The sequence below is a fragment of the Harpegnathos saltator genome, unplaced genomic scaffold (assembly GCF_003227715.2).
Source record: "Harpegnathos saltator strain DR-91 unplaced genomic scaffold, Hsal_v8.6 scaffold514, whole genome shotgun sequence".
NCBI lineage: Eukaryota > Metazoa > Arthropoda > Insecta > Hymenoptera > Formicidae > Harpegnathos > Harpegnathos saltator.
The window spans coordinates 684916-697030 of NW_020230332.1; the positions used below are offsets into that span (position 1 = coordinate 684916).

At 45.3% G+C, this 12115-nt stretch overlaps 3 protein-coding genes across 12 annotated transcripts in view; 1 reads left to right on the top strand and 2 right to left on the bottom strand.

Moving 5' to 3' along the window:
• Nucleotides 1-901, bottom strand: part of CRMP (Collapsin Response Mediator Protein) — a 30701-nt gene extending 29800 nt beyond the window's left edge. For 2 of the 6 annotated variants that reach the window (XM_011137748.3, XM_025302797.1), the window contains exon 1: nucleotides 318-869. In XM_011137748.3, coding sequence (XP_011136050.1) covers nucleotides 318-356 — 39 coding nt within the window. In that variant the 5' untranslated portion in view covers nucleotides 357-869. Of the gene's footprint in view, nucleotides 1-317 lie in introns of all 6 variants that reach the window. The other 4 variants (XM_025302796.1, XM_011137747.3, XM_011137749.3 and 1 more) reach the window with 4 other exon arrangements.
• A 211-nt stretch (nucleotides 902-1112) lies between these two features.
• Nucleotides 1113-2227, top strand: LOC105181162 (ribonuclease H2 subunit C). 4 transcript variants are annotated; one of them, XM_025302799.1, is made up of 4 exons: nucleotides 1113-1258; nucleotides 1362-1483; nucleotides 1770-2002; nucleotides 2082-2227. In XM_025302799.1, the coding sequence occupies exons 2-4, from the start codon at nucleotides 1402-1404 to the stop codon at nucleotides 2100-2102; spliced, it is 336 nt and encodes a 111-aa protein (XP_025158584.1). In that variant the 5' UTR covers nucleotides 1113-1258; nucleotides 1362-1401; the 3' UTR covers nucleotides 2103-2227. The 4 variants fall into 4 exon arrangements, with proteins under 4 accessions (XP_025158584.1, XP_011136058.1, XP_011136059.1 ...); XM_011137757.3 differs by lacking the exon at nucleotides 1113-1258 and adding an exon at nucleotides 1588-1691 and having other exon boundaries at nucleotides 1335-1483; XM_011137756.3 differs by lacking the exon at nucleotides 1113-1258 and having other exon boundaries at nucleotides 1306-1483.
• A 233-nt stretch (nucleotides 2228-2460) lies between these two features.
• Nucleotides 2461-8594, bottom strand: LOC105181163 (transmembrane channel-like protein 7). 2 transcript variants are annotated; one of them, XM_025302794.1, is made up of 4 exons: nucleotides 8589-8594; nucleotides 6686-6695; nucleotides 6348-6589; nucleotides 2461-6258 (listed from the first exon to the last, which is right to left on the bottom strand). In XM_025302794.1, the coding sequence occupies exons 3-4, from the start codon at nucleotides 6498-6500 to the stop codon at nucleotides 4354-4356; spliced, it is 2058 nt and encodes a 685-aa protein (XP_025158579.1). In that variant the 5' UTR covers nucleotides 6501-6589; nucleotides 6686-6695; nucleotides 8589-8594; the 3' UTR covers nucleotides 2461-4353. The 2 variants fall into 2 exon arrangements, with proteins under 2 accessions (XP_025158579.1, XP_011136060.1); XM_011137758.2 differs by lacking the exon at nucleotides 8589-8594 and adding an exon at nucleotides 7347-7563 and having other exon boundaries at nucleotides 6686-7273.
• Between the last annotated feature and the right edge of the window lie 3521 nt (nucleotides 8595-12115).

Here is a 12115-nt window from a genome sequence, read left to right on the forward strand (position 1 = left end):
GCGAGCAGCGAGCAAATGAACGTCACCGCGGCCAGCGGCCGGCGGATCGAAGCCTCACTTCCCGACTCCCCGGCCGGTCCCGTAAAACGCGCGACATGTTGCATGTCCGCAATTTCCGCCGGGCGATTTCGCCGCGACATCGCGCCGGCATCGTCATTCTCCTCGCTCGTCCGCCAGCAGGAGCAGCGTCACGCCACGCGAACGAAAATAGAAACGACGTTTCCTTCTCACCCCTGCGCAAAAACCGAGGGACGGGGCGGGGGTCGCGGCGCGGCAAGGAGCAGCTAACAGGCGCCGCTGTGGGCAGTCGTGCTCACCTGCAGATGAATCGGCACCTTCTTCACCGGAGTGCTCATCTCGCACGTCGCTGCTGCTGCTGCTGCTGCTTCCTTCCGCTCCGACGATAATATGTCCTCCTCTCTCGACGACCCTCGCGCACCGTATATCTCCCCGGGATCCGGGACTGCCGCTCACGCTCGCACAACGATGACGATCGACCACGACGCGACTATCGCTTGTTCTCCGTCCGCGCGCGAATCCCACTGCGTGTTCGCTTTGCGCGCGCTATTCCGCCGACGCTCACCGCTCTTCGCTCTCTCGGCAGCGAGGTGGGGAGGGCAACGAGAGACCGGGAAGAAGCGAGAGCCGGGCGACGTGTGTGTATCCACGCGATCAACCAACTGCAGCGAGCAACTGCTGAACCGACGCGCGCGCGACGTGACGCCCCGCTCCGACGCTCGTTTGTTTCTCCGCCCGACGACGAGGGTGGCTGCTCTGCTGCCCACTACCGGCCTCCCCCGCCCCGACCAATCGCAGCGAGAGTGGTCGGCCAGCGCGGTGCATTCGAAGCGCGTTAACGAGTGCGATGAATTTGCCATCGCGGCGAGCGTCGTGCGGTCGCGATTTTGTCGCGGGTTTGACATATTGCGAGTTCAGTGGTGCGATTCTTTAACTCGTTTATTGGAGTTAACGACACTTTCGTTATTTCGTTGCGCAGCTTTTCTATACCGTAGAAAAGCTGCGCAACGAGATAACGAGAGTGTCGTTTTAACTCCAATAAACGCAGGTACGGTTTCGTCGGTGACGTCGGAGTCGATCGATTCACTCGGCCTGAGGAGAAGCGGCCGGAAGAGACGACGGCGCGATGGGTTATGCCCGCTTTTCAACGGGGAGCACGGAAGCACGTCGAGTGATTGGCTCGTTTGAACGAGACAACCGCGACGTGCTATTGGTTAATTCGAACGCGGCAGGTGGATCGGTGCGGCGTGATTTATTAACATTTTTCCCGCGCGAAGTTATCGTGTTATAATTTTTTGCGTCATGTCGCATTAAGTTAATATGGCTGTTCGTTTGCACATTAGCAAGGATCCGACGTGCCAGCGGGATTCCGAGGTGCATCTGATGCCGTGCAAGATTCATGGCGACGAGTCAGCGAAGGTCTCTTCGTTCTTCAAGCCTTACATGCGTAAAGTGGACGAAGAATGTGAGTACAGCTTGAGTGAAGAAAAGTAGTGTCTCTCCGGTGTCTCGTTAAGAGGAAAACTACGCGGAAGATGTGCTGAAATCTAGAACATTTCACTGTGTTAGGACTGAATAGATGTCTGCAAACGTTCCCTCCAGTACGCGAGTCAAGTCACTGCAGTTCTCCCCTTTTATCTTCTCACTCTCCTTGCTTGATAGGTTAACCGAATGTAATAATAATTATAACGACACGTCAATCAGGAGAGATTGTTACGTTCATAGTTTCAAGTCCCGCTTTGCTTTTGTAGATTATGAATGCTCCTTCCGTGGCTATCCGCTTCAAGGAAAGAAAATAACTGTACCTGCTGGATACAAGGGCATGATATTCATGGAAAACAAAAAGACTGATACTGAAGGCAAGAACCGGAATTTATACCGCACTGGAACCTTCTCACAGTTCACATACTGGAACTACGACAGGATACCATCTAAGAATGATGCACTCTCAGCAGCTTTAGATTGGATTGACATAGCCGATGCCGTAAGTAGCTCTTTAACGAACTTGAACCTTGTCAATCGTCATTAGGATTATTCTGATAAATTTCCTTGATAACTTTCAGTTACATACACCAGAAACATAACTGCGATGCAAGAAGTACAACTACTTGAACTGAATGATCTAAGACATATACATTGTTTTTGATAATATATTTTTATACTTGGAGAGTAAAGAGGAACAGACAATAAAACAGTATATTTCATGTAACAGATTTATTTTTACAGCATCATAATTGGATGAATACGCCACAAATAATGAGCATATAATGTATGCGTAAGAATCTATGGCTGTAATAAGATGTGTAAAGAGATAGCAGTGATATTAAGGATAATCTTATTAGCTGCGACATTTGAAGAAATGTTCCCTATTTAGGTGTACTGTGCGGTCTCGTTCGGTACAACGACAGTGTTGTAAAGGAATGAATTCTGTAGAGTCATTGCTTATTCTGGTTTTTTTTTTTTTCAAAGACAAAAATCTGTCTTGCATGCGATTATCATATTATGTTTTATATGACTTTTATATTTTATATTAATGCGTTTAGTGCCATCGATAGCTTATAATAGTCATTGTAAATTAATGGAAGATGTGTACTTAGTGTATCTGAGCCCTCCATTACGTGTCGTCTTATACACAGTCGTACGACTAGTTGTGCGACTTACAAAAAAATGCACTCTTCTCGAGATGTGCGGTACACGTTCCATTATTTAGGCCAAAGAATCCGATCAATTTGCCACAGCATGTGTATCGAACATGTGCGCGTGGTACATATGTAACCGATTGTTGAACGTATACATTGGAGTAAAAAACATTCTCATTTCCGTAGGTTTACGTAGGATCGTTGGCAGTGAAGGGAAACGGGTATAATCTTCAACGGAGTATGTTCGTTCGCGTTGATACGCTGCAGTATAGGAAAACATAATATTTAAATTATCGTGTGAGTCCCCATATCGCGCAGAACTCTCTCTTTGGCATCGCAATACTGATACATATACGGGATTTTTGTAAAAACCGATATCGAAGAGAAAAGAAAAAAAAAGCAATATCCTATATGAAATTACAAAAGTTGCGCGTTCTTACGTCCTAATAGTAAATCAGCCTCTCTTTCTAACGGAACAATGAATTACAACAGAAAATACTTCGGTCAGTAATGCTTCTCCCGTCTCGAAGATGTCGCTAATAAAATAATTTCTCGTTCTAAAGGACCTATTTACAGTAACATTACAGATTCCTCTAAAGTAGAGCTACTCTAAAAATAGGTCCGCTGCGTATCACTTCGTTTCGTTCGTCCTCACACACACTCTCTCTCTCTCTTTCCTTTTCATGCAAAAGCTCACTAACATTTACTCGCAAAGTCGAGGAAGTAAATGCTCGCCGTTACGGAGGCGTAGTCCCGGTACTTGTTAGTGCACTAAGCTAAACATACATGATCACACATTAGCTTATAATATAATGTTACGTCCGACCAGTATATTATGCTCTCTAAATCGGATGTCCCTCGAATGTTCGTTCCGTTTACGACATGCACGGCTCTAAACGGCGCGATTTTACAGACATCTGCGAAACAATATGAAACTAACGAATAAATAAGTCGCGACTCTTCTTTTTATCTGTTTAACCGTTGCTTCTCTCTTTGTACCCTGATTTCAGACGTGTATATATCCTCGTGTACACACACACACACACACACGCGCGCGCGCGCACACACACACATACACACACACACACACACATACATGCACGAGACGATCGAGTTGAACTAGAAGAACGGCAAGATATGTCCCGTTGTTTTCCCTAAGGTTCGCAAATTCGAAACTAATCTCACCTAATTCGCGGTCGGAAGCTAACGCTTTTTCGTTGGCAGTGGCTGCGAAGTAGCCCGAGACAGAGTTGAAGAGTCTGTGTGAAGTACAAGCGTACCGCGACCGGCAGCCTAAGTGTAGAACACACACGTACACACTAACGTATATATTCGGCATGTTGTCCCTGCTCGTATCGTTCGCGTGTAAAGAAGTCGCCCGGTCGGCCTCCGATTCGCGAATTAAATATGGAATATCAAAAACGTCTCGTAAACGCCATCGCGGATGGGTGTATGGCGATATAAAAAAGAGATAAAATCGACGCAGTCTTACACGTTTCACAAGTAAAACCTATGAAAGATCACAAGTAAATCGTCAAACAATCGTCGCTCGATCGGGCCGGATTCGGACACCGAGTTTCCTCACCAAGTCCCAGGATGTCGCGAGCATGTCCTCGCTCTGGATTTGTACACACTCGGTAAGAATATGACTAAAATGAAGTCTACACGCTACGTCTCGCTCTTCGCCCGTCTCTCTTTATACATGCTGAAACGTGCCCAGCTCGGTGGTCTGCTCCTGGTGGAACTTGTTCTGATCCTGCTGCTGCTTGATGAAAGCGCTGAGCCTGTTGAGCAGGAACTGCTTGTCGTGGCCCTCCAACACCAGCTGGTTCTTCAGCACCGTCACCATGTGCTTGTTCGCGATCAAGGCCGCGTAGTAGTAGTAGAGGAGCAACGCCAGCACGACGAAGGCCGGTATGCCGAATCCGGCAGTGCCCAAGAAGAACAAGGTCGACTGTATCCAGTCGGGAAACCGCGAGAACGTCATGATCAGCAGCATCCATACAGACTCCAGGCCGCGGAACGGCCCGCAGGATTTCGACGGCATGATCTCCGCGATGGAGTACCCGACCGGGATGATCGCCAGTATGAAGGAGACCAAGAGAATGAACATGAAGAGCGAGTTCGACCTGCTCGCGCGATAGATCCTGCTCGACGGTGTGCTGTTGACCAGACACGTAAACTTCTTCACGTAGAACATGAGGAACGTGCCGATCGTGGCGACCATCGGTAAAAGTGGGGCGAAGAAGCAGCCGAGCCAGCAGATGGTCTGCAGGTAGACGACGTCCAACACGTGCTTGGGCAGGTCGAACTCTTGTTCGCCGACGAAGCGCAGCACCTTGTTCTCGGTGTGCCGTGCGATCAACGATCTAGGAAAGTTGACGAAGAACGTCATGAAGAATTGGATGAACAGATCGGTGGTGTAGAGCTTGAAGAACTGTTGCCCGACGAACGTCTCCCAGCACAATGGCTGTTTGTTCTTGCTGTTGGAGCACTCGTGCTCCGGGATCTTGTCAGCGACGAGTCTGTAGAGGGATGTGAGCAGAACGACCAGCGAAGCGAGTCGAAGGAACACCGTTCTGAACAGAGTCACGCGCACGACGTAGGATGGACTGTAGTTCTCCAAGGCGACCAGGTAGCGGAAGAGGAACGGGATCGCCACGTTGAGGCCGACGATGCATATGTACGGCAGGAATTCAAAGAACAGACGGATGATCTTGGAGATTTCGACGTCCTGCGCCAGGTACGCCGCCAAGTGGCTGAATGAGAAGTCGATTATGTAGTAGATGAAGGCGCCGCAGGCACTCAGCACCGTGAGGACCAACAGGTTCACGAATAGGCGTATGAAGAAGAGCTTCGTCTTCTCCTCCCTCGTGCGATTCTTCCTCTCCTCCTCCATTCGTTCAGCCTCCAGGAAGGCCTTCATCTCGTTGTACAGCGCTTTGTGCTTCACCCCCGCGGACTTTTCGTTGTGGATGCAGTAGTCCCAGCCGCCGAACACCAGATTGCAATACTGGTAGAACTGACCTTCGCCCTCTACGACGCGCTCTTTGAAGCCCTTCGCGGCAGATCGCACGATCGCCACCAGGCTGATGATGAAGACGCTGATGATGGCGCAGATGTATGACAACGACGAGTTGTAGCAGCAACTGCCACCCACGCTCTCGTACATCTTGTGCGTGTACGAACCGTAGAACAGCAGAGTGTACTCGAGGATGCCGCCGCCTTGCACGATGTCAGTTATGCTGTTACTCTTGTCGGTCATGTTCTTGTACAGTTCGGAGCAGCACGCTACGCTGGAGGCGGTGTTGTTGAAAAATGAGCACGTGTCGTTGTCCGGCGCTTGCAGTAGGATCGCCGGCTGCACGATCAGCAGGAATATTATCGCGAACAGCAGCAGGTTCAGATACATCAGCCATTTGATGAACAAGAAGTACGCTACTATTCCCATCCCGAAGTTTCCGCCAATCTTCTGCAGACTGTCGTTCCACAGATCTATCTTGGAGTACGCCTCTTTCAGTCTTATGCGGAATTGCTGCCAGGCTTTCCTGCGCTGCCACTTCAGTTGTTCAAAGCCTTGCAATCTCAACTTTGTGGCGCTCTGGAAGATATAAATTTGTGCAAGTGTTCAAGTCAATCTCCATTGAATATATCTGCTGTATTTTTGTACGAGAGACAGATTATAGGTACCTGTAATTGATTCTTCAACTGTATTTTTTGTGACATACGTAAGGGCATAGCTTTGATCTGCATGATCTCCTCCCAGGTGCGTTCTTCGTTGGACAAGTTCTCAGACAGATCCGGTAATGTAGACACTGCTGCATCGTGAATGTTGGTCGACATGCGTCTCGAAGTAGTTGTGCCACGAGATCTGGTACTTGTGCGCCTTCTGAGTGTTGTCTTTGTATCGTTTCGGATTCGTTTGGCTGTAGCTGAGTTAAATATTAAGTGTAAGAAAGAGAACTCATCCCTGGGTAAATAATAATAGTGTTTTATATGTATTCTTTGAACATGTGAGACAAACTTACCGACACGAGACTTCTTGCTAGGAAGTAAAGTAGCTATATGTGAAGGATCCCTCTGCAAAGCTTGCTGGAGATCAGCTTCTACAGCTGCTGGGTAGCTTTCCTGATAGAATTCTGCACCAGCTTCCTCCCATCCTTGTCCCCTGTCGCAGCCCCTCTTTTTCCTTTCTCCTCCCGACATCTTTAATCTTCAAGATTGAGCTCACAAAATAGCTGAATCTACTGATGCAATATTCAATTGCAATCCTCAACTATCTTATCTTAGACAAATGATTCATATGTTTTCATACATCATCCAACTGCAATTGTTTCTCTAATCCTCTGATAACTGATTCCTCACATATCGTCCAAGATAGTCATTATACATTGTTTACAGGAAATGCTGCTTCCTTGAATGCTCACTTTGATGACAATGGCTCATTTTTGTTTTCTTTCATATGCATCCGCCACGTTCCGGATATAATATTACGCTCCTTCTTTCACTCTTATCGCCAATATTCTATTTCCATCGAAGCTTTTAAGAAACATCATGACCTATGTTGTTGTCAAGTCGCATCGTGAAATGTAAATTATCGAACGATAGAGTATTAACTGTGAACAACAAACAACCGCCGTTATCGTTAGTTCCTCTCGGGAGATAAGGCAATTATCGGAATATACATACAAATGTACCCGACGTAGTGAACTGTCAATCGTCGCGATTGTAGCTGGCCGATCATTTGCGCGGAACATCCACATTCACCGATCGATACTGTCAGTGTCAAATAACAATTTATCTTTGGTTGTTGTAGGATTATCACAGGATCTCTGGCAGCTGATTGACGAGACGCAATACTCATAGGTGATTCACACTGACATCCGACATCCGATGTACATACAGACTGTTCACCTGTTCCAAAAATCATCTGGAAGAATTGACGAGGCCATCTCGCTCGTGAGCTTACACGAGTGAGGACCGCAATGCACTTGTACGTACAGGATGCGACACACGTTACGTGTCGTGAAAAGTGACGCGGCGAAGTGAATCTCCTCCAGTTAGAGAATTTTTATCTTCCAGTAGCATCGTCGGGACAAAAGGATATCTCTACGTTTCGTTAATAAACAGAGACAGAGCTTATTCTGTGCCGCCCTGCTGCTGAAAAAAAAAAGTAAAAAGTTTGCTCAGTATGTCGTTGAGTCGTACTACTTGAAAATAAAGATCCCTCTGACCCGCCATTCAGTCGATCCTTTTAAAAATGAAAGAATCCGTCAATCTCTCTGTCGTTAAATTATATTTAAAAATAAAAGGCCATTCCTGGGTCGTGCTACTATAGAAATCAAGACTTGACAGTCCAGTGGTTGACTTATACTACTATCTCGGATTTTCATAGAAGTAGGAACTGAGGTTAGAGTTAGTTCAAAAGTCTTCGCTACGAGTCGGTATGACGATGTGAAGCAGAGAGAAACCTGAAAGCGGCCAATACGACATTTTCCGCGACACCGACTTTCCGTATTGGGAAAGGACGCTATCTGCATCTATTTTGAGAGGGGAACAACGATGGATTCACTTTCATGTCTCGGTGATAAAATCTGCATGTGGTGGAAGTCCGTGCTACATCCATTTATGTCCGTGCTACAACCACAGTTGCCATCTCTATGCCAGACTATGCCCGATGGTCTAAAAAGAGCGGCGGGGAAGAGGGGAGGAGCAGAAAAAATAAAAGTACGTATTAAATGTTAAATCTTCGAATATATGTTGCCGTATCAAAGTCTCCTCTATAATAAACAATTTGACATGTCTGGAGACGCATGATGTATCGTTGTCCGCGTCCTGTTCCCTTCGTCATGTTTCTCAATTCAGCATCCCGTCCGCTCTGGACATTCGCTCGTGGCACTGATAGTGGCCGTCGGTGAGCATTCGATCCACTCGGAAGAGCACGTTAATTAACGCGACGAGACTCCGATTATAAATATAGCGAGTCGACGAAATATTTGAATTTTTTAAAAAAGCATCAAAGAAAATCACGTTGATGTTGTCATGGGTGAAATCTCACCCTGGTATACAGGGTGTCCGGAATATGATCATTAATATTTTGTATACTGGTAGATTGGGTGTAGCCGAGAAGAAAAGTCCATGTACCATAATGTCAAATGGGCAATAGTTATCGAGTTTTTAATTGAAACATGTCAGCCAATGAGCGCGTAGAGAGCGCTGGGCGGCCGCTTCGCTCGCTTCTCGTCACGCGCGCACGCCTCTTGTCGCTTACGGTTGCCTCTCGCCGCGCGAGGTACGCCATCTTCTTATACACAGAGCCCGTCCTGTCGCTTTCTTGTGCGCTCATTCGTTTACACATTTTAATTAATTATGGAATAAATATTGAAAAAATTGTAAAATGGCACAGGACTTTTCAATTGTTTTAACGAGTTCTACCAGTACACAAAATATTAATGATCACATTCCGGACACCCTGTATATTTTTTTATTTTTGAAATAAAAAAACCATACGAATGCAATTAGATGTTATTTATCATCATTGAATATTAGATGAAAAGTAGAAGAGTTATTGTCCGCAGCGGATAATCTCCCTGTATAAAATGTCGAACTGAAATATATTAAAAAGTATTGACATTCTGAATTCTGCTTTCTGATTCGAAAAAGAGACTAAAAAGTATTAATTCCCATTAAGTTTCACTGCGCTAAATGCGAGATGGCAGTAGTGAATGCTTCGCATTAATAAGGATTCAATCCGTTTCAAATATGCCTTGTATTCAATCGCAATCGATAATTTTTAAATGCGAACTTTCGTATTGAAAAATATTCACTTCTTCTCCTAATCGTTTTCGGATTCAGAGGCATACAAGATTTTCACGTTCTATTCCCCGTCGCATTGAAAAGTATTGGCCCGCGATCCAATCTGAAATTCCCGCAAAGCAGAATTCACGACAAAATCTCGTGTATGCGAAACAATACTTTTAAATACGACGATTTTATACAGGACTAACATTTAATAAGAACGAGACTAAATTCGCATGGGATGAAATTCCATTCTTTAACGCTACCATGACCTTTAATTATTCTCCGAAAACGGCGTCACAACAACTTACACTCTGTACAATTAGTTGCTAACACATTTTCTAATCGTACACATTCCTCTTTAATTAACATAAAGCTAACAAATGTCTGATGCTTCGACAGAGTAATTTTCTTTATTTTCAGTAATCAATAAATAGAGTGCATCAATGTCGCGTACAGTTGAAAGGCCTCCTCGCATTCCCCTCGTCGTTCCGAAACCTTCGAGAAAACAAAAGACGCTCAAAGGCAAGTCTCTCTTGCTTCAACCGCCGCCGAGGCCCGCAATGTTTACATCGCGCCGATTGTGTTGATCGGTTCGCGAGCGACGACACTTTTTGCCCTTCGTATTATAATACTCGCGCATCTCATGTATTCGACCTCATTCCATCAGCAGCAGCCGTGCGCGACGCTCTCGTCACTTCCGTCTCGTGTAATTAAAAGAAATATATCTCGTCGGCCCTCGAGATACTCAATCGGCATCGCGTCGGCATCTCATTCATTAACTGCACGGTCGAATCGCGAGTATCAGCATTAGAAGCGTGAGCGAGTGAAATCCGGAGGACTTCAGCAGTCGAGAAGCAGAACGCCGGCAGCGATACGTCACGTTTCCAGGTATGTGGAATCATTTATTACGCGGGAGGTCTCCGATAACGAGAGCGTACGTTTGACGAATTTTCCGGGAATAAGAAGTCGGAATTTCGCGCTCGGCATTCACAATCCGTCATCATCCGACTAGTAATCATCACTTTATGAATTTGCAATTACTCTCGTCAATCTCTGTCTGTCTATCTATTTATTGCGTTGTTGTATACAAAAGATATTGATCCAGACAGAGACGGATAACGGTCCATGGACGTGGATCTCGAATTCATCATGTTCTCAATCAAACATTCTGAATCATTCCCAATTCCTGCGTGAAAATATTGGTCTTGTGTAGAATATTCAACGTCATATCGCTTCTTAGACTGCGACCTTTTTTGTTTTCGGTCAGCGCTTCTTTCAAGTTTGTTTACTCTTGTTACGGAATTTGAATTTAAATGTCCATCCGTAAAAGAATATTTTCGAGAGCACACAACTGTTGTCTCCGCTTCTTATTGTCATTTTCTTTCGTCAGCTCTTTCAAGAGCTCCTATTTAGACATTCAATGTCAATAAAGAAAAAAAATCGTAGCGAATATTCTCCACCCATCCCGACCAACCATTTTTTGTCTACCGCAGCTTACCAACCAAGAACGCTAAATTTTTGTTCCAGACGTTGTGGGAAGCAAGTCCGGCGGACGCGGATGCCGCACCGGAGGATCCGGTTCGGGCAGAGCAGGGTCGGCCGGAAGGTAAAGTTTACAAGTTTTCTACACATCTGTGTTCAACTCTTTACGATCTTTGCCTTTGTAACTTGTTCCTCATTAGCTCTCTTGAAAGCTTCAAGTCCCATTTAAATTTTCAATGTTGGAACAAAAATATAAAGATAAAAATTCCGTATCAAAATATATCCGTATTTTCGATTGGTCCTGATCAAAGATATTCTCTCTCTACCGCAGGTTATCAACCGGGAAATTTATTTTTCTGTTACAGTTGTTGCGGAAAGCAACAGCAATCCGATGGACGCGGATGCCGCACCGGAGGATCTGGTTCGGACGAAGCAGAGTCGGCTTGAAGGTAAGTTTACAAGTTTACTATAGTCCTCTGTTTGACCCTTGGCGATCTAGAGCTGGGATATAATTTCCGGTTCGACTTGAATTACGATCGCAGAGGGTAAACTACTCTTTTACTCGCCCGCACTCGTTGGTCAAATCTGATAAGCAAATATGAATTTTTTGTTACAGAGTTGAAGCGGAACGTGGCCGGCTCTGACTGCAAGTCGTTTCGGTGAGTCAAAATGAAAAGAGAAACAATATTCTGCATGACGGATGTGGGACTAAAAAATATCGTTCGAGTCAATGCGAATTGCAAATAGATACTTGCATGTGTGTATTTGTGACGTTGAATAAAATACATTGCTCGAAACAATCAGGGGATTACTTGATCGATAGCCTGTATTACATACAAGATTTAAAATACTGAATGATTCTCTTTGGATGTTCAGTCATCTGAATAAGAGAATATTCATATGTACAAACGCGACACCGACATCAGCTGCTTTATTTTTATTTTTCAAGCGGGCCGCAGAATTACTTAACGATTTAATTATTTGACAATATTCAATTGTCCGTATAAAATATATTCATAAATAAATACCGATATCGTTAGCTACTTTTCTTTTATTTGCAAAACAGGCTGTAGGATTATTTGGCAATATTGTCCATTCATCACAATCCCTATTGTCTCGAGTAGCGTATAATGCGCGTAGAAATTGCGCCAGCGCATGCCGAGCTTGAGGTATCT

What these genes read in the sequence shown, in the direction of transcription:
- LOC105181162 (XM_011137756.3), top strand. Translation starts at nt 1,339, where the DNA reads ATGGCTGTTCGTTTGCACATTAGCAAGGATCCGACGTGCCAGCGGGAT. An exon ending in GCGTAAAGTGGACGAAGAAT is followed by an intron (nt 1,484 to 1,769) that starts GTGAGTACAGCT and finishes TTGCTTTTGTAG; the next exon opens with ATTATGAATGCTCCTTCCGT. An exon ending in GGATTGACATAGCCGATGCC is followed by an intron (nt 2,003 to 2,081) that starts GTAAGTAGCTCT and finishes GATAACTTTCAG; the next exon opens with TTACATACACCAGAAACATA.
- LOC105181163 (XM_011137758.2), bottom strand. Translation starts at nt 6,863, where the DNA reads ATGTCGGGAGGAGAAAGGAAAAAGAGGGGCTGCGACAGGGGACAAGGA. An exon ending in TAGCAAGAAGTCTCGTGTCG is followed by an intron (nt 6,590 to 6,685) that starts GTAAGTTTGTCT and finishes TATTTAACTCAG; the next exon opens with CTACAGCCAAACGAATCCGA. An exon ending in AGTTGAAGAATCAATTACAG is followed by an intron (nt 6,259 to 6,347) that starts GTACCTATAATC and finishes TATATCTTCCAG; the next exon opens with AGCGCCACAAAGTTGAGATT.